This window comes from Chaetodon auriga, chromosome 6, assembly GCF_051107435.1.
Source record: "Chaetodon auriga isolate fChaAug3 chromosome 6, fChaAug3.hap1, whole genome shotgun sequence".
NCBI lineage: Eukaryota > Metazoa > Chordata > Actinopteri > Chaetodontiformes > Chaetodontidae > Chaetodon > Chaetodon auriga.
The window spans coordinates 16569172-16588617 of NC_135079.1; the positions used below are offsets into that span (position 1 = coordinate 16569172).

Sequence of the window (19446 nt, forward strand, 5' to 3'; positions counted from 1 at the left end):
GTTCACTGAGGACTCGAGCGGCTCAGACCAGCTGATACAGCGAGGAGTGGTTCTGCTGGCGGAGATGTCCCTGTCATCCACACAGAGCCCAGACACGAGCAGCCGGAGGAGGAGGCCGGCTGAGCACACACGAGGTGAGCGGCTGAAGCTCATGTGTACCCTGGAGGAATGAAATAAAAACTTTATTTGTACGTGAACAAACCGGTTGTGTCCTTACGCCACAGCCAGTGCGTTCTCCATTTTAAGCCTGTCAGCGTGCTGTGTTAGTGTTTCTAAACGCCATGGCATGAGTAATGGGTGCAGGCGGTCAGCTCGGTGTGGACAGGACTGCTTACCATCGGACAGTCACGCCGTGTTGATTACGACGAGGTTTTCCCCCTGCGTGCGTGCGTGCGCGTGCGTATCCTTTGTAAAAGTGCACTGGGGCATTGGAAATCTCTCTTGTTTGTTTTGGTTTGCTGCAACATGCGTCGGTTCATGAAACAGACGCTTCCTATGCAGCATGTGTCTGCAGCTAATGATTCCTTGTGTTATTGATTAATCTGTGAATTTGTTTTTCAATCAGTCAATAAAATGTCAGAAAATAGTGAAATATAGATCTTCACTCTTTCCCACAGTCCACGGTGACATCTTCAAATTGCTTGTTCTGTCCAAGAAATAGTCCAAAACCAAACCAAAACAATAATATGAAACTGTGAAAAGTAACAAACTGTGCTGCATGCAGGGACTTTTGTCATTTTTTTCCCTTGATTACTGACGCAAATGATCAGTCAGTATAAATACAACAGTAAGTTGCTCAGCTAATTGATTAATGGAATAATAGTTTGAGCCTTAGTCCAGACTTTCTTCATCCCTCCATTGCCGCAATATATCCAATTATAACATTTCCAAATCTGGAAGAGTCCAATGTAGGTGAGTGCAAGTCTGTGCATGATGTCATCACTTCCTGAATTTTCTTTGATTTACAGTCATCTTAATCCAGGTAACAAGCAGTGAGTCATGAATTGAGCTCGAGCTGTCAGTGCACAATCACTGACACTCAGAAGAATCTTTGAAGGTTGTGCTTATTTCAGGAAGCAAACACAAAAACAGAAAGAGGAAACAAAACAAGACTCTACCCAGCCCAGTGTGTGGGGCCATGGTTTTGAGCTGTTTCAAAAAGGGAAGTCACAATTATTTTGCTCGTTTGTCCCATGATACCAGTGGTTTGTCGGGACTGATTTGTTCATCAAGGCTGTATCTCGTGAGAGACAAACCCTTGAAATGAGTGAATGAATAACTCAAGATGTTTTTTAGCCAATACTTAATTGCAGTCATGCCTCTGGTTTTTCCAGCAGAACAAATTTAGATGTTGTCAGAGGCAGTAATCGGCCCAAGGACAGATCAATGCATACAAATGCTTTTTGACCCCAAGGGGAGGGAGGGTTGTTTTTGCAGTGTATTGTGTCTGTGCCTCAAGACGTTAACAAGTATATGTCTCCAGGTAAAAGTTTAAAGTCCTTGAAGCACTGTGAAAGGTTGACGGTTATAGGCCCGGGGTCATGTGATGTTGTGCGTGCATCAGGTCGGGGGAAGGTGGGGTGTAATGATTTGACTCTGGGCACTACAGTAAACTATGCTGGCCAGTACTTTGACTCAGCCTTTCTGACTCAGCTCTGTATAGAAGGAACTGCAGTGCAGATACAGTCTGTGACTGACACAGACCAGCATCAAGTCAGTGCACGTGGACGTTGTTCTCAAGACAAAGACCTCCTCAGATCTCTTATTATGTTTCCTTTAAATGTTTAAAGTCCCCCTCTTTCGTGCGCTCATGTTAAATCTGAGTTTAACACGTATGTGTATGTATTTCACACAGGAGAATGAGAGGTTGCAGTGAGTTTGGAGGCCAGTTGTGGTCCAATATGCAGTTTAAATGGCAACTGACTTTAATCCTGAGCGCTTAAAAATTTGGCTTATCAGTCACACACACACACACACACACACACACACACTCACACATCGATGGCAGAGAGATACCAGACACGGTGATATGGATATATAGATTATGAATGTATAAGTTGTTTTTTATTGAGGGAGAATAAGTCAATATAGTTTTAAGAGTGTTTAATGAAGAAATGAAACCTTTTTGTCCAAAAACAGTACAGTAAACTTATGATCTGTGTTTTCAGTAGGACACTATTGTTTTCGTACATACCGTCTTTGTGCTTTTCATTAAAAGACTGTCTCCTGTAATGATCCAATCATCACGTTGATCAGTATTTCAGCTGCTAATTTACTTCTTGCTTGGTGTTGCAGATCATCCGTGGGAGTCTGATCCTCAAGCAGATCACAGTCATGAACAGATCAATGACGGACTGTGCGGAGGTCCACAGCCTAATTCAACAGGCACTCCATCTTTACATCACTCCATATGTCCAACACTGTGCACAACAAAATGCATATCTGCACACACATGTGAGTACAGGGCACCAACATATTTAGATATTTTTTGACGGCAGAGTTGATGTCAAACACTTATTTGTCCTCTTGTTGCTTGTCATTGCAGGTCCCAACCATCACGCCCCTGACGACAGCTGGGTGGAGATCCAAAGCAAGAGAACCATCAGAGCAGAGAACGAAGTGGAGGCTAACAAACTGGTCAACAACTACAGGGTAAGACGTCCAAGGCAGAGGTTTCCCTGTGCAAGTCTTGCAGCACAAAAGGCAGGACAGTTCATCCCTCAAACTGTGTGTGTGTGTGTGTGTGTGTGTGTGTGTGTGTGTGTGTGTCAGTTTGGTTTCAGAAAATGGAAGAGCCATGTGACAGAGCGTCCGTTTGAAGTCAGGTCGGAGGTTGTGAAAGAGCTCTACTCTGAGCTGAACGTCATGAAACCACATTCAGGTGCAGGTTATTGTTGAAAGTTAATTCAGGTCTGTTACAGCTTGGGCCTTAATTTTGTAGATGTGGCCTGTCCTTGTCTTTGTTGCGATCATGCTCACCAAAGTAATCACTGCGATGCGAGAGTACTGTAACATAGGTACAGCAATATTTGACGGGGCAAGAAATGATCAGTGAGACAGTCATACAGGCCGTAAACAAGCCGACAGTTCGGCCAAGTCCCAAGTTGTAATAGACCAGCATTATCCCTTATATACAAAGGGATAATAAAATACATGGAGGCAGATTGTTACTGTGGCTGCAGGAAAACTTGTCAGTCTTTCACTAAAGGTTCTGTCTTCTTGCTGGCAGGTCGTCTCATCACATGTGGAAATGTAGCCTATGTGTTTCTCTTCGGTTGGTGGGTCTGTCTGGCATATTTCCTGATCGGCATACTCATGTTCATCACTATCGCTGGTGTACCGTATGGTAGGTTAGCCAATCAGCAGAGATTAATGATAACGTTTAAGATCAGATATTGTCCTCATTAATTTTTTTTTCTCTCACTCTTCAGGCAAGCTTTGCTGGAAGTTGTCCTGCTACTTCCTGTGGCCATTTGGCAAATCAATCCATGAGGTACTGTCTGGGTTCAGTTGATGTTTGGGATGTTCTTCCTGCTGTCTCTTTTCCTCTTTCTGCCAACTGAAATGAGGAAGATGCATGGCAAATCTTGTAGTTTCCTCATCATCTCTCACTGACTTGTGGTCATGAAAGCTGAGGTCTTACACCACAAGTGCGCAACACTGCACAATACATACAGCACGGTGTGCGTCTGCTCTGTCGCTACTTACATTTTCAGTTTCTCAGTGTTGGAGGGCAGAAGTGTGAGCAGGTGTAGGGAAATAGTTCTCCTTTAATCTGCAACGGTACTTTTTATTGTGTCGCAGTATCATTATAGTAGTACTTTGTATCACACCCCTGTACAGCCACTTTAGTACAATGTTTATATTTGCCTGTCATCTCTGTTGTAAGAATGGGAGTCTGTTACACTGAGGTGCTTCATGGATTTCTAATAGAAGTCAGTAGGTGTCGTAGGTACATTTTTAAAGCTACTTCCTGTCCTGCAAATGTCACTTGTGGCATTCATCAAGGTTCAATTTTAGGCCCTGTTACTTTGTATATATTCCCATGCGGTGATATTAAAAGATATATCATATATAGGATGCACAACTGCATCTTCCTGTGAAACCCAATGACACCGATGTCCTGGTGTGGCTCAGATTTTGACCTGTTGATATTACATGTTAGATGGCTTACAAAAAAACATCCCACATTTCTGAACTTTCCTTCAAAGTCTTCACTACATATATATTAAATGAGTCTGGACAGACATGGATGTAAACTGCAGCTTGGTTCAGTATGTGAAGATGTGCTTTGACGTTTGGTCTGGTCCACCAGCCAGAAATGACACTCTAATCTGGTTGTGTTTCTCCAGATTGGAAATACATTGAGGAGATGTTGTGAACAAGCACCCGACTGTGAGTGTAACATAGAGGGAACGGACGATAACTCGCCAGTTCTGCTGCCTTCACCCACAGAGGTCCCCATCCCAGAGCTGCCGGGACGACCTCTGCGCACTCCCTACTGGGTAACTGTCCTCACTTAAAATATACATAGAAATAATACACAAGTACCTTTACATATACTGTGTGTAACTCATTTCTGCTCCATGGTGGCTCAGTCATAGGATATTTGTTTTGTGCTGTTCTTGTTGTGTAGTATCGTTTCTCCACCTACGTATGGCTGCTGCTGGGATATCCCCCTCTGGTGGTCATCCACTCCCTGGCCTGTTTCTTCTCCTGGATCCTGGTCTTCACCATCCCTGTTTCCAAGATGAACGCACGGACCCTGGCCGTCATTCTTCTCTTGGCTCCTGAGGATGTCTCTGTCTCCACCTGCTCACAGAGGAAGGCAGGAGAGAGATTTAATATTTATCACCCACAGCACATAAACCTGGAGTGATGATTCTGTGATGGTTTTATGCTCATGCACCCGTGTCATTTTTATTATTTTGTACTTTGACCCTTAGCATCAAGGCTATGAGACCAGAGCACTGCTGTGCTGCTACCATGCTGTAAACTGGTACTACTACAAGTACACTGTGGATGGGATCAATGTGTTCGCTGTCAGTATCCTTTACCTGCGTATGTGAAGTAAGTGTGTGTCAGTGTGTCATATGAAGACCCGTTGTCATCTTTGACCCCCATCTCAGACCTCCTCCCTCTAGTAATAGTTGCCATGGTAATTGGATATATTGACAGGAAAAACCAGTATGCCAGCTCTGAGGTCAAGTTCGCCATAGCAATCGGTTCCATCATACCTCTGTCTTATTATATTGGCATGGGCATCGCCAGGTGAGCTGCTTTCACTGCCTTAAAACACACCTGCACAGTGACTTCAGTGGAAATTAAAGAAATGGACTTTGTGTTGTTGAAAGAGTTACAGATTTGTGCTTCTGATGTTAATCGTCCTCCATTTTGCCGCCTGCAGTATCTCAGCCCAGAGTAACTTTGCTGTGGGTGCAGTGGTGAACGCCAGCTTCGGCTCCATCACAGAGCTGACCTTTTACATCACAGCCCTGCTCAGAGGTCACCAGGCAGCCAAACCGTGTCTGCAGGAGGTCGTCAAAGCAGCGCTGACTGGCACGCTGCTCGGGTGCATCCTCTTCATCCCTGTGAGCCAGCCTGCATTTATGTCCCATGTTACAGCTTTTAGCACTGAGAAAAAACATTCGAACTCTGAAAACTAGAGTCAGTTTTAATGAACTTCATTTCAGACTCTAGACTCAGTAAGGAATCGAGTTAAACCAGTGAATCAGTTACAGCACATGCAGCGTGAGTGATGCTCCTGCTTTGTCTTTTTCTCAGGGCATCTGCATGATAATCGGAGGGCTGAGACACAGCGAGCAAACATTCAACAGTCGCTCGACAGGAGTGAGCTCTGCGCTGCTTTTCATCTCTGTAGGGGGCAAGTAAACCAATACACGTGCTGTATGTATCACCTAACTATACATTTTGCAAACAAAAAGTTCTTTTTATTAGGGTTAGGGTTGTACATACATGTATAATAGAATAAACAGTCAGGGGTAGATATGAATAGATACATACAGCATGAACAAAAAGAAATAGAGTGCATGTGTAAATACAAATAATGGCAAAAGTGAGACATTATATACAGAATAAACAGCTGAGGGTATGAATGAAAAACCCAGCCAAGGTCAGAAAACATCAGATGAATCCAGTTGGCTTCAAATTCACCCTCCTTACATCAAACCAGTACTTATCGGTGTTAGAGACCCCTAAGCTCTAATATACAATACAGTGATGATATACGGTATGTGCTACATGTCCGAAAGCTACAGATGCAGACTGAGAGATGTACTGTCTAGTTGTAATGAATGCACAAATGAAGTTTAACTCCGATCACGAACATGCCCACCAGGGTGAGCTCTAACGTGTGGAGTCATATCTGCCTCATGTATTGACCATATTTAAACCAATACCAGTGAACTCTGCTCTGAGGCCATATCCACCCCTGCTGGTTTCAGGGATCACACTATAATGGCTAAAGCTTGAAACACTGAAGTACCAAAAGCTGGGCCAGGGCCTGTGCTGCAAAGACCTCACGAATCCTTTTGTAAAGAAAAAAATATTAATGGTGTGTTGAAGCTGCAGTGGGACAGTATGTGCAGTGAGAGACACAGACCTGACACTGGACGTATTCTTGGAGATTTTACAGACTGTGGCTGACAAGCATGCACAGGTAAAAAACTAACCCAATAATGAATCATGAAGAGGAGTGTGAGGGAAGGTGCTGTTCAGTGTTCATGTTATGTTGATGTTATATTTTCACATGCGGACTCCAGGAAGAGTAGTGGCTACCCTGGGAGCAAACACGTTAGTGCCTCCTGAGACCAAAACAAAGATTGTGTTTGTGACACAGTTGTGTCACATTAATCTCCTGTAGATATGAAATAATCCTAAAAAAAAAACAAAAAACAGTACAGTGAGTGGCTATAAAACAGCAAATGTTAGCTGCTTCAGTCAAAAACTAGTTCCCTTGCTGTGTCAGTGCATCTGGCTTAACACAGACGTTTTTGTAGACACTTGACCCTCAGCGAAGTAATTGTCTGAAGAACAGAAAGTCACATGATATGAGATATTCTACCAATAAAGAGTGTCGATGATCTCAGTGTCAAAGTTCATGCAGCTCCAGCAATATCAACCTGCCATGAAACACAGAATCAGCTGTTACTCTATCTCTGTCTGCCAACGTGGAAATCAAGTGCAATATAAAAGCATTACCAGACTGTAATTCAGTGATTCATCTGCCTGTCACTGGCAGGTGTGTTTGCCCCCACGCTGTTCTCCAAGGCTTATGGAAATCTGGTGTGCGACGCCTGCACCAACTCCACTGGAGGAAACAGCACGAGCAACAGCAGTGGGCCTTTTGTCTGCCACAACTGCCACTATGAGCTGGTCAGCAGCATGAAGCGGGAGGAGCTCCAAACCTCTGAGTCTCCTTCTAACAGGCACTTTATAACAAACAGTACACGACTTACATACACTGCAGGATATCTAATGTGATTTTTCTATTGTTTTTTCAACAGAACAACGGTACACTGTTCCACAACCACGTTGAGTAAGAATTTCTGTTTTTCATTTATATACTGACTCATTTTTAGACTTTGGAAAGTCTTTTTTTGTTTGTAATAGAGTCCAGTGAGCTGTTATAACCTCCTATATTATTTTTCTTCCCTCTCATTCATTGTGGGTGTTCTTGTCATCAGGCCGCTGGTGTACACAGTGTCTGCCCTCTTGCCAGTCGCTTATATCATTGGTCTGATATTCACACTGAAGACGCACTCCCACATTTATGACATCCATGTTGGAGAAGGACAGGGTACGAGTCTCCCTCTGGCGAATCAGTACTGTACATTATTACACTGCAGTACACTGAGGGTGTGGTCTTCTAATGCTAACATAGCACTCCGTAATTTCTGTGTTTGTGCAGTGACTGGCCACCATGGAGCAGTGGTCCACTGGTCACGGTGGAGGTCTCTGGTCATCCTCATCATGGCCACCGTGCTGACGTCTGCTTGTGCTGACCTTGTCACCGAGCACATCCAGCCCATACTGAACCAGCCCAACATGTCTCAGGTCAGGACACGCATCTTAGTGCACTCAGATGTTCGTTCTGTGCGGCTGTGCTAACATTTTGTCCTCCTCCAGTATTTCATTGGGGTGACAGTTCTCGCCATGGTCCCTGAGATCCCAGAGATTGTTAACGGGATCCAGTTTGCACTCCAAAACAACATCAGTCTCAGGTAAATCCTGCATTTATTAAAAAGCTTCTTGTTTTGATGAAGTGATATCTGTATGCTAAAGTATTTGTCTTTTCTTCAGCTTGGAGGTGGGAATCTGTATTGCCGTTCAGGTCTGCATGCTACAGATTCCGATTCTGGTCTTATTTAATGCCTTCTATGTAAGACCCCTTTCTTCATTTCCATCAGTGATTCATTCTTGCCAAGACCTACTGTTGGCTGTTTTATAGTTTCTATAATCAAACACCATCTCTATCGTGCATAGGATGTGGGATTTGTGCTGTTATTCAGTGATTTGCACCTGTGGGCCAGTATCTTCAGTCTTATTCTCGTCAACTACATCTTCATGGATGGCAAGTCTGATTATTTTCAGGGTAAGTTTAGAGTATTTTAGGATTTTTACGGCATCATTAGAGATGGACCATCCTGCCACAACATACTGCAGGAGTTGCCACAACAGTCAATTTCATTATAATTACAAAATATCAACGCTGACTGAAATGTTACTGCCGTGTACTTAATATAGTTAGCTGTAAGAATTGATGCGTATATAATCCAGTACGGTGGTTTGATAGAAAACCATCTTAGAACATGAGGGATCTCTGATTCTTGTTACCTCATTGACATGTCAGTCTTATGATCAGCATCATTTCCTCTCGTTTTTTCCTCTTAGGCACGGCTCTGGTGGTCATCTACCTTATTCTGCTGGCTCTGTATTACTTTGCTCCATCTCCAGCAGGCTGCTGACTGTGGTACTGATGCTTTTAAGTTACATTTTTTTTAAGGACTCAAAGTGTAAATTTAATACCACTCCCTGTTGACGCGGTTTTACCCTGACTGGATTATGATGAAATGCTCATGTGTGAATCCTGACACGGGCCTTTTATTAAATATTCTTATGCTGTTTCCAAAACTATACAAAAGACAAAACTGACTACTTTAATCTCAGGTTGGTACTTATCACTCCTACGGCTGTAAAGTGTATAGTTTGTAAGATAACATGTTGAACGACGTGTCCATAGACTAACAACTTCTAATGGTTTTTGTAAACTGTGGTGACAGAAAGAAAAGCAGTATTTTTACAATTCAGATGGATATTATGATGTCAAGTATCTGCACTAATACTATTTTGTTTAAAGGTACTGCTGTAACACATTTTGTATACTTTCAAAAAAGGTGCATTTCTGTCAGAGTTCATGATAGATGTGATATTATTTTAATAAACTGGCATCATATAGTTTGAAAATGTGGCATGGCTGGCTGTGCTTCACGAGAACAATGATGATATCTGTCAATACAACATTTTGAAAAACTGGCTGCCCGTGTTTTTATTGTTTGTACAAACAGGAATTACAAAACATCATTGTACATTACAGCCGTAACTGCCATTGAGGAGACATTCACGTTTTCTCCCGAGGGATTATGTAAAGTGACATGCACACCATGCCGACATGCAAGAGAGATCATTTCAACATCAAAAATGATGCAAATAGAAAACATCTCAATCTTAAGCAAGGCAGTACATTTACCAAGTCCGAGCATGTGCTGAAGCAGACTGCTGCTTCACAGTAAGATATAAATAAAGGCCGTAACCTGACAAAAAGGAACTGAGGTGGAGTTTTGAATGTGAAAGAGGCATTATGATACAGTAGGTGTTCGATGACTTAGCTTGATATTGGTTGGATTAGTTGACAGTGAACGTGTGAAATAAAATGCAGCAGATAGTCAGAGAGAGTTGACAATATAGGAGGAAAAAAAGACGCAAACGCAGCTGGGAGCATTACTATACTATCTGAGCTTAACAGTCCACAGGAACCGCAAAAGATTTCATTTCATCACTCATCTCAGTGTACCTAAATCTGGGTTCACAAAAATGAGTCTGATCACAGTATTTAACATCCTGAGTACGCCTTACCGACTCAACCTTGTTAGTAGTTACAGAAGTCCCATGCCACTTATTCTTCAAAGTACCACAGCATTACTTCTCCAGGAAAACAAGACCAAAAGTAAAAAAAAAAGGAAGATAGTAATAATGATAATACAGCCTATGTTACAGTATAAATGGCATTAAAGGCATAAAGTGGGAACTGAAATGACAAAGCAGGTGAAAAAAAAGAAATGCAGCAACAGATTCTGCTACAATTCAAAGTTCTGGGATACAACAAAAACAGCAGCACACCGATTAAAATAAATAGGTAAAAAATATCTCTGTGGATTTAAGGTTTTTAGCTGCAAGGGGCACCTCCTGATTAATCATGAGCAACAAGGTTCAGCAACAAAAGGCTCATGTGGAAAGCACCGGGCAAGTCGCACGGGGAGAGAAAAGGCTACATGTACACAGTTCAGAGAGTCATGAACAAATAAAACTCTTTAAAAAAAGACAGATTAACATAAATATAAAAACATCGCGCGTGACCTTTTGGAAATTCAGAAGGCACCGAATGAATAAATAAAAAAGGCTCGGGAACCGCTGCGGAGCTACAGGTGTAAAAACTCATTTCTGACATCTGTTCTCCAAAAAGAGGAAGAATGATGGAGGAGGCACAAGAAGATTCACAGTGATGCCATGTCGCAGATGTTCTCAAGATCCCATTACAAGGCCTAATGTGAGGGGAACATTTTTCAATTTGAACAGCAGAGTTATGATCACAGCTCAGGATCAGCATGCAGCCAGGAAGTCCATGAGGCTAAAACAGGAGTCAGGAAATCATTGACCTAATTATATAGTCCAGAGGTTTATCAGCAGCGTGCCTATTTTCAGAAAGAATCTAACCGACTAAGGGGAAATTACACCAGCTCTGTTTGAGTCATATTGGATCTAACTTATGTCACAGTGAGCGAAGCAGCAGCTGACTGAAACTGTGTCAAAGATGGCAGCAGTGTGCGACATGATGTCACTTCAGCTACAGAGAAACAAGCTCACAGAAGTAACATTCATTGTGCATATCGACAAGTGGTCTTTGGAACATTTAACTATTCATGCTCATGCTGCTCAAGTTTCTGACAGGGGTATTGATACAGAAAAAAAAAAAAGAGGCGTGCACAATATAGTGGATCCAAAACGACGAGAGCGAGTACCCGGGAGTGGAAATCAGGCTTCTGATGGACGTGTGCAAACTCGAATCGGACGTGTTCACATGTCACATTTCTGACATGTCACATGTCAGAAACTCAAAACACTGCACTTTTTTTCCATAAAAAGCATTTACAGAAGACTAATGTTAAAAGGCATTCAAAGTGGTTTTGTAGCTGTCTGACATCATCAGATTTCTCTTTGTCCTCTCAAGAGCGTTTTTGCCAGGCGATCGGCATTTTCAGAGTCAGTGCCGTCGCGTCACGTACCGCTTCCTTCGGTCTCTGTACCTGCGTCTATTTGAGCCGCTGAATTAGTGTGTGTGTCAGTCCCAGGCTGAGCAGCTGAAGGGTGGACAGCTGGGCTACGTGAGGGAAAGTTTTCAGCAGTTTCTCCCAGGTCAGTTCCAGCAGGCTGGGCACCACCAACCACACTTTGTACAGAGAGCCCGTCCTCCTGTTCCCAGACATGTTGACGACACCGCCGTGGACGTACATACAGCCAGCCTGAAGGAGGGGAACAGGTGCACAAATCAAATCGCTTTGTATAAAACATATTCTCTGGTTTCAGCAGGGGACTTGCTGCTTTTCTCTATATCAATGTAAAATGAATATCAATGATTAGTCGAAGCACTACCAAAAATTAAATTGGTGTCTATCTGCATGTAGATGTCTCACCCAGTGCAGAAGAAAAATCTGCTGATTTAGAGGCAGTCGTATGCATATTATATTTAACTAACCGGAGTGACTGCAGCACAGTGGAAGTAGGCTGGCTCTGGCATGACAGCGGGCAGCTTAGACCACTGAAAAGTCTGCAGGTTGATTTTCCACAGGTCAGATAGGATCAGCTCTCCGTTATAGCCCCCGCATATAAACACCTCTGGAGGTAGACACAGAGCGAGATGTGTTGTTAAAAACAAAACATTTCAGACAGGTGTGTCCAGGTGACACCATGAGAAATACTCCTTACCATCTTTGACCTGCACACAGCTGTGACACCGGCGGGCAGCAGGATACCCTGACATGACAGTGACAAAAGAAGTGAGTTCAATGTGCGGTCTTCAAATCCATTATTGAGCCAAAAAACAAAAATAAAAGCTAAAGATGGACCACAAACCTATTTTTTCATGAGGCTTAGTGACTATTTCCTCCCAGTAATTTGTCTCCAAGTTATACGCGTGAATCTGAAGACAAATGGAATCAAATAGATCAAATCACTGAGTAACACACTGTTTTTCTGTCCGATTTTCTCTGTGTGCTCGTTGTCACCTTGTCAAGGGGATATGACGTCCAGGAGGTCCCACCTCCTAAAATGTATATCCTCTGTCCATCCTGAGCCAGTTCATGTCTGTACCTGTAAAACCACCCATGCTAATGAATATTCTGGGCATTCATTATCAGTCAAACACACTGCATCTGTTGAAACTCTCTGCTTCCTGACCTCTCCTCAGGTAGATCTGAGGGTGCGTTGTTGGGTTTGAGGTGGCTCCACTCTCTGGTGGTCAGGTCCAGCCTGTGCAGGTCGGTACTGTAAAGGTAGCCCGTTGTCCCTCCAAACACATACAGGTAGCCATTTATGATGGTCATCGCCTGGAAATAGAAAGTGCTGATAAATGTTTGTTGGTGGAATGAACAACTACATTTAGCAGTCAAAGATTAGATGACGACTTCAGCTGTAAATGTAAAGCAGCCACAAAGGAGACAAACACTGGTACCTGTCCATAGATCTTGTTGGGTTTCTTCCCTCTGCAGCTGAGCAGGTTCCATCGTTTGTACTGAACATTACAAACATGGACGTCATTGCCGTTGTTTTCACCAAATGGAATCCCAGTGCCACCAAACACAAGCAGGTTGTTGCCGTGTAAAACAGCTGAAAGACAGAGACAGAGAAATCAGCACAATGAGCCTCTTCAACAGCCAATGAGGTTGGCTCAAGTCTCCCCACGGGACGATCTCACTCTCTGGAGCTTTGAATTGCAGCTTCACAAATAAAATGCATGAGATAGGTAACTAAATCAATAAATAAAAGTCAGCGTGGGCCACTGGTGAACAATGTATTGATACTGACTGGGCTCCCATGTTGTTTGTAGTTCACGTACGCGTACATGATGCAAACGCGCCACTAGCCTGAGGGTGATCTCTGCTGTTTGCAGAGGGCGGTTATGGATATGAACAGTTGAAGATGATAACGCACATTGCAAAAGGTAAACATGAGTAGAGACAAAGACCTCAAGTTTATGTAGACAAAACATTAAAAAAAAAGTTTTGCAAATGTTTCATGAAGTACACTGAGTGCAAACCAACATTAGGCATTATGTGTTTTTGTTGGAGCGCTGCAGTGTTTCTTGGTGCATTACTGCCACCTGCAGATCAGAAGAACTGATTCCAAAGTCCACACTCACTGACTCTGAGTCACGTTCCCTTTGAGTCTGTGAGGGCTAAATGTCTGTCTCACTGTCAGCGATGCTGCTCTGAAATTTCTGTTATTTCATTATTCTACATGCAAAAGTTTGTGATTCACAAACAGAAATTCTCTAAATCGTTATCGAGATCTCAACTTCTCTCCTAGAACTGAATTCTCTCCTAAAACCACAAAAGTCGTGAGCTTTTCATACATGATGGAACTTTTTTCCCTGAAACCTCTGACAGTCTTTTAATATTTTCATTTTATGTTCTTCATATGCATTTGTGTCATTTAAGTTTGCTTTGTGTGTGCTGCTACTCTAACCCCTCTTCCACTCTGTAAGAATCTGGAAGACGTTAACATCAGTAAAAAGTGTAAAATAAAAAGTCCAAACATCACAAAGTGCTCTCCCATTCCCATTTAAACCATCCTGGGCCCTTGCAGCCTCTCACACTCCCACTCCATGAAGATTCAGGGCATAGGGTCTCTGGACTGGGCTCAGGAGAGCAAACAAAATGGGGGCTCACTCATACAAACATTGCTCCATAGACCCACTAGTGGTCAACAGGGCACCTTTAAACCAGTGGAACAAGCAGCTGTGTGCAGGAGATGTGACTCTGATCAAATGAAGGGTGGTGCGTCAGTCCTCACCTGACATCGAGGCCAGCTCGGTGGGCATGTAACCCTCGGTGCGGACCTGCTGCCAGGTCGCTGTGGCGAAATGAAACCGCCAAAGCTCCCTGAAAAGAGGGTAGTCTTCATTCTCTGAGCCGCCTGCCTCCTCAAAGTCTGGGTTGTAGCCTCCGAACACATACAGGTTGGCGCTGTCTGCAACACAGCGGTGTCCGCTCCGAGCAGGGGGGACGCAGTGTCCTGTGGGACATTCAAGGTACACAGAATTTTTGAGATGTCAGAACATTCTGCAGAAGTATTAGCAGCCCAGTCGACAGAATAAAATGTTGGGATTGTACATTTCTGCACACCGTGGATACGTTAAAGCTGCGTATTTCATGCGGCTCATATCAACGTTTATACAACAGGGATCAAAGTGCACGTGAAAGACACCGCACTAGGTGAGCTTGACTTCCTTAACATTACAGCATGCAGTGTGCCTTTCACAAGAGCAGGATTGCTCAGTTGATCTGACACCGCTCTCCTTCTCTGTGGTCAAACAGTGATGGGCAGCTCGTGCACTTTCAGCACCTTCTCTCAGGAATCTGTTGGGGATCCGCAGGTTGGAGCAGGAAGGGGAGAAGATGCGCCGGGCCTGAAGCCACCGTGCCCTCTTCTTGGAGCCTGTCAATCAGTCACCACACAACAAGTAGAAAAACACACACACACACACACACACACACACACACAAACACAAATATGTAATGCTGTTAATGGTTATCCCAAATATTATTTCTGTCGTGGCACACGTGGTGGAACTGAAGGCCCTTTAACACATTATACATGATTGATCTTGCTATTATTTGCAGGTAATGGATGTTTTCCAGACTCTATCAGTGAGGTCTCCTCTCTGCCTCTCAGAAGGGCAGAATGTTGCAGCGAGCCTCTCATACGTAAATCAATATTTCAATCAAACAGCAGTAATAATCGCGCTGCAGATGCCTGCTGAGTGCTCATTCACCCCACAATTTCTGCTGGCTTCCGTAGCAACTTTAGCTAGCTGTGGCCTGTGTGCTGCAGCGGTGATGCACCACATCGCTAACAGAGACAAACGATGATCCAGGAGGACGCAACGACACGATCAGTGACGAGTAACATCACCTAAATTAACCTTTAGCTCACTGGAGGATTTGCGTCTGGCTGCTTGTTCTTGCAGATCGGCCGGTTTTGTTTACAAACCTGAGTCGCGGATGAAGGGCCTCCACGACAGCTTCTCAAACTTATTGAGCTGACTGAAGGTTCCGTCGTGTTCGGCCGACGACATCTCGACAGGGAACCACACAGACCCAGACCTGCACACGGACCCGCTGCAGTTCGACCAAACGCAGTGGCATGAGACTGCGAGCTGCAGCGATCACACCAAAATAAAGGAATAACACGAGCGGGCGTCCACACCTGCTGCTGCCTGCAGCGTCACAGCCAGCTGGCCTGCACTGACCAATCAGAGGAGAGGGGACCCCTCACGTCGCGTTCAAGAGTCACACGCAAGTGTCACATGACACGGAGGTGTCACGTGGAGGTGTTTTTGGTTTTGAAAAGCTGCAGTGGCCCTAAATGTTGAAATATAGTATGTGCAATCTATGTAAAGAGCAGGCGAAACAGCAGCACTTAAAGGGCTTCACATTGTTTATGTGGTTAGTAAGAATACAAAACCTTCAGTTACTGCAGACTTGTACTACAAGTACAGACAGAAGTATAAAAAAAATACTACAATTCCACTTAGAATCAATGAAGTCTTTTTAGCAAAACTGAGGTTGTATCCAAAAGGATGATGGCTTAATTGACAGATCAAATGCCAGAGAACAGTGAAAATGGCCACCACAGTTTCCTAAAGGCCAATGTGACTTTTTCAATTTGCTTGTTTTGTCCAATCAACAGTCAAAAACACAAAGATATTAAATTTGCAATCTCATCAGACAAACAACAGCAAACAACAACAAATTCTCACAAATGAGAGGCTGAAACCAATGAATGTTTGGTATTCCTGCAAAAAAAAAAAAAAGACCCAAACAATTAATTGATTAACAGTGATGTGTTGATTTTACATCTATCTTCTATCAGATAACTGGGCCAAACTGCATCTGGTGTTGTTCAACTCAATAATAACTTTTGCTAAACTAAACTTGTTGAAGGTATGAGGGATATCCTTTAATTAAACAACCCTGAAATGAAATTTAGGCATCAAAGATCAGCGGCAGAGCTAATGTGTTGTCACATGAAAAGCCTTGAAGTTAATATTTCACCATTAACTTTAATTCCACATGACCTTTCTAACAGTAATATGTCTACTGATAGTGACGTATAACCTGACAAAAGGAAGATAAAATCACTTAATCAATTGTATGCGAGGTACAAATGAGATTTACGATGCATCTTAAATGATGAACAGCTGTTTATTTACTTAGAAACAAACAAGTGGTTGGGCTGACTTCTTTTGATCAACTGAACCAACAGTCAACCTTTACCCCAGATCTTCTGGGGCTGCTTTGCTGACATGTGGTAATCTGGATTTGAAGCTCACTGGGAAAGGCTGAAGGAGCAAAACAGAACAAAGAGACCAGTTCCATGAGAGGCTGCTCTGGCTTTTTTTTTCCACATAGACTGTGTGAAAATAAACATAGTATAGTTAAGCACAGTAATCAGTGACTACAGAGCAGATAATGCTCATGAAAAGGTTGGATCATTTGTCTGCTTTTCTCTGCAGGTCACACTCTTAACATCACACCAAAGACACTTTACAGCAGAAGTGCTTTTTACTGTGTACATGCTATCATGTTAATGTTTAACATTTAAGGCCCTTGCTGTCTGCCAAGACCCTAAAGTTGTTACAATAAAGTAAGTTTTTGTGGTTAATCAATCAATTTGGGATGCATATTGTTTTACAGGGGTCATCATATCACTTCCCAAGTTGACTTGAGACTTCACTTTACCAGGTGGCTAAAATGCTAACCCGAGGTTTACACAGGTTGTTTGTCATCAGAAAGAATTCCAGCCTCAGTTGGTCAGTTCATTTTGCTTTTCCTCTCCAAATAATTCCTCAGTAGATTGACTGCAAGTAGGAAATGAAACCACTGTATTAAGTGTCACTGACAGTAAGACATTCCTGAACAATGAGCTGCAGCTGTGTTGATGAGATTAGACAGGAGACGAGTCGCCAGCTTTTCGTTCCATCCAGTGATATACTCATAGATTCATGGAGGTCAGGACTTGATACCGTCATCCATTCTAACGTGGTCTAATGTAACGAAGTACATCTGCTCAAGTACTGTACTTCAGTACAAATTTGAGGTACTTGCACATTACTATATCCATATTATACTACTTCATACTGTGTCTCCACTACATTTCAGAAGGTGAAAACAGAACTGATTTTCTGAGCTTATGAAAGTACCCAACAGTATATAAAGTAGTAAAATGCACCTTACACATTAATGCAGCTCTGATATTAATCTAAAAAGCATCAGATATAATAGTAAAACACTGACAGGGACCATTTTACTGCACAGTGAGTACTTTTACTTTTCATACTTTTAGTACAATTTGCTGATAATATTGACATACTGTTTTTGAAGTAGTGCAGCATTAGTATTTTCACTTACGCAATGGATCTGAAAACCTCTTTCACCACAGTGAATCTGCCATGTATAATAGGCTTCACAGGTGTGTTGTATTGTTTGGTATTAAGCTAAAGACGTGTGAGGCCAGCAGACCTCTTCTGGAAGTCAACATTCAACAGCCTTTGAGTACGTTTCAATTCAGCTCTGAGACGATTTCACCAGAAGCCTTTAAAGCAGCATTTGCACACAAAATCAAAGTTCTGCACTCAAAACAAGTACTGCACAAATCTGTTGCTGCTTGCACACTCCCTGATTTTTACTTGCACAAGCTGAGTTTGTTTTGTGTCTGTTATAAACTTCCATGAGACAGGATCTCATCACAACATGTACACCTTTAAATCAAACCTTTAGGCACAGAGACTGTAATGCAACAGATTGTCAGTGCCTTTATATGCACAGGTTTGGAGTCAAGTTACATGACTTGAACTACAGTTTGACTCTGTGCACAGTTCCATTAGCTGAGACCTGTCATGTCTGTACAGTTGTACAGGTGTTGCATAGACGTTAACAATGGTGATGCCATTTCAAAGACACCACATGAACAGAGAGATTTACACACACACACACACACACACACACACACACACACACACACACACACACACAGATAATTTCAGCATTCAACAACAGACATTTTGTTTTAGTCACATCCATGGGTGTCCTCTAGGCTCCATGTGGCTGGAGGAAGTTTTGACAGATACAGTTTTGAGATAAAATGTGCTGATTGATACGACTTCTAAAATACACGTGAACAAAGTCTGGTACGGTCATCTTGTGACGAGCAAGAGTCTCATGACCTGAGGAGTCATACAATGTCTGCCTCTCAAGGCTTATGTGAAGAAAGTGACTTTTTCCGCACATGTTAAATGTGTTTTCACATGCATGAAATGTATATATGCCTCAAAGGGCTTTACAGACTGTACAATATAACACCCTCTGATTTTAAACTTTGATTTGAAGAAAAGGGGAGGAAAGGGGAGAAACATTAGCAAGGGCATAAATTAACAGTATTTTTTCTAAATAACAGTCTAACCTTCATCAAAGTAGGATTTATTGCTTTATTTGTGACTGTTGTATTCGACTGTGTTAATTTTAGGTGTACCTAATAAAGTGGCAACTGTATAATCTTGTACTGACCGTACAGGATATGCTATTTATTCACCTGTTTGATTAATATTGAACAAAATAATGTGTGAGACAAGAGGCTAAAATTTCTCATTAACTATTTATATTTATAATTCATAAATAATCGTTGGACACGAGAGTGAAAAAAACAAGTTTGGCCTGAAGTGCTCGTCTCAGCCCACCAATGAACTAATTTCAATATAGATGTAGGTATGACAGACAGGCACGCACTTTTTCTTTGAGCACGCTTTGACCAGCCTTGGAAATTAAACAAGTCAGAAGTCAAATTTATATTCAAATGTCGACTTGTGTCTTA

The 19446-nt window shown here is 42.7% G+C and overlaps 2 protein-coding genes across 2 annotated transcripts; one reads left to right on the top strand and one right to left on the bottom strand.

The window, feature by feature from the left end:
• Positions 1-9556, top strand: LOC143322061 (uncharacterized). The gene is made up of 20 exons (XM_076732953.1): positions 1-134; positions 2296-2454; positions 2546-2652; positions 2773-2881; positions 3230-3346; positions 3432-3493; positions 4353-4505; positions 4637-4828; positions 4947-5046; positions 5130-5271; positions 5408-5591; positions 5785-5884; positions 7262-7395; positions 7527-7558; positions 7707-7819; positions 7931-8076; positions 8149-8243; positions 8323-8401; positions 8506-8614; positions 8914-9556. The coding sequence occupies exons 1-20, from the start codon at positions 65-67 to the stop codon at positions 8985-8987; spliced, it is 2277 nt and encodes a 758-aa protein (XP_076589068.1). The 5' UTR covers positions 1-64; the 3' UTR covers positions 8988-9556.
• LOC143322062 (kelch domain-containing protein 10-like) lies at positions 9546-15813 on the bottom strand. Its single transcript, XM_076732954.1, has 10 exons — positions 15568-15813; positions 14920-15012; positions 14368-14589; positions 13028-13182; positions 12754-12902; positions 12582-12666; positions 12430-12496; positions 12283-12330; positions 12053-12192; positions 9546-11819 (listed from the first exon to the last, which is right to left on the bottom strand). The coding sequence occupies exons 1-10, from the start codon at positions 15650-15652 to the stop codon at positions 11610-11612; spliced, it is 1254 nt and encodes a 417-aa protein (XP_076589069.1). The 5' UTR covers positions 15653-15813; the 3' UTR covers positions 9546-11609.
• Between the last annotated feature and the right edge of the window lie 3633 nt (positions 15814-19446).

What these genes read in the sequence shown, in the direction of transcription:
- LOC143322061 (XM_076732953.1), top strand. Translation starts at nt 65, where the DNA reads ATGTCCCTGTCATCCACACAGAGCCCAGACACGAGCAGCCGGAGGAGG. An exon ending in TATCGCTGGTGTACCGTATG is followed by an intron (nt 3,347 to 3,431) that starts GTAGGTTAGCCA and finishes CTCACTCTTCAG; the next exon opens with GCAAGCTTTGCTGGAAGTTG. An exon ending in GGTGCATCCTCTTCATCCCT is followed by an intron (nt 5,592 to 5,784) that starts GTGAGCCAGCCT and finishes TCTTTTTCTCAG; the next exon opens with GGCATCTGCATGATAATCGG.
- LOC143322062 (XM_076732954.1), bottom strand. Translation starts at nt 15,652, where the DNA reads ATGTCGTCGGCCGAACACGACGGAACCTTCAGTCAGCTCAATAAGTTT. An exon ending in CGTCATATCCCCTTGACAAG is followed by an intron (nt 12,497 to 12,581) that starts GTGACAACGAGC and finishes ATTTGTCTTCAG; the next exon opens with ATTCACGCGTATAACTTGGA. An exon ending in ACTGTGCTGCAGTCACTCCG is followed by an intron (nt 11,820 to 12,052) that starts GTTAGTTAAATA and finishes CCCCTCCTTCAG; the next exon opens with GCTGGCTGTATGTACGTCCA.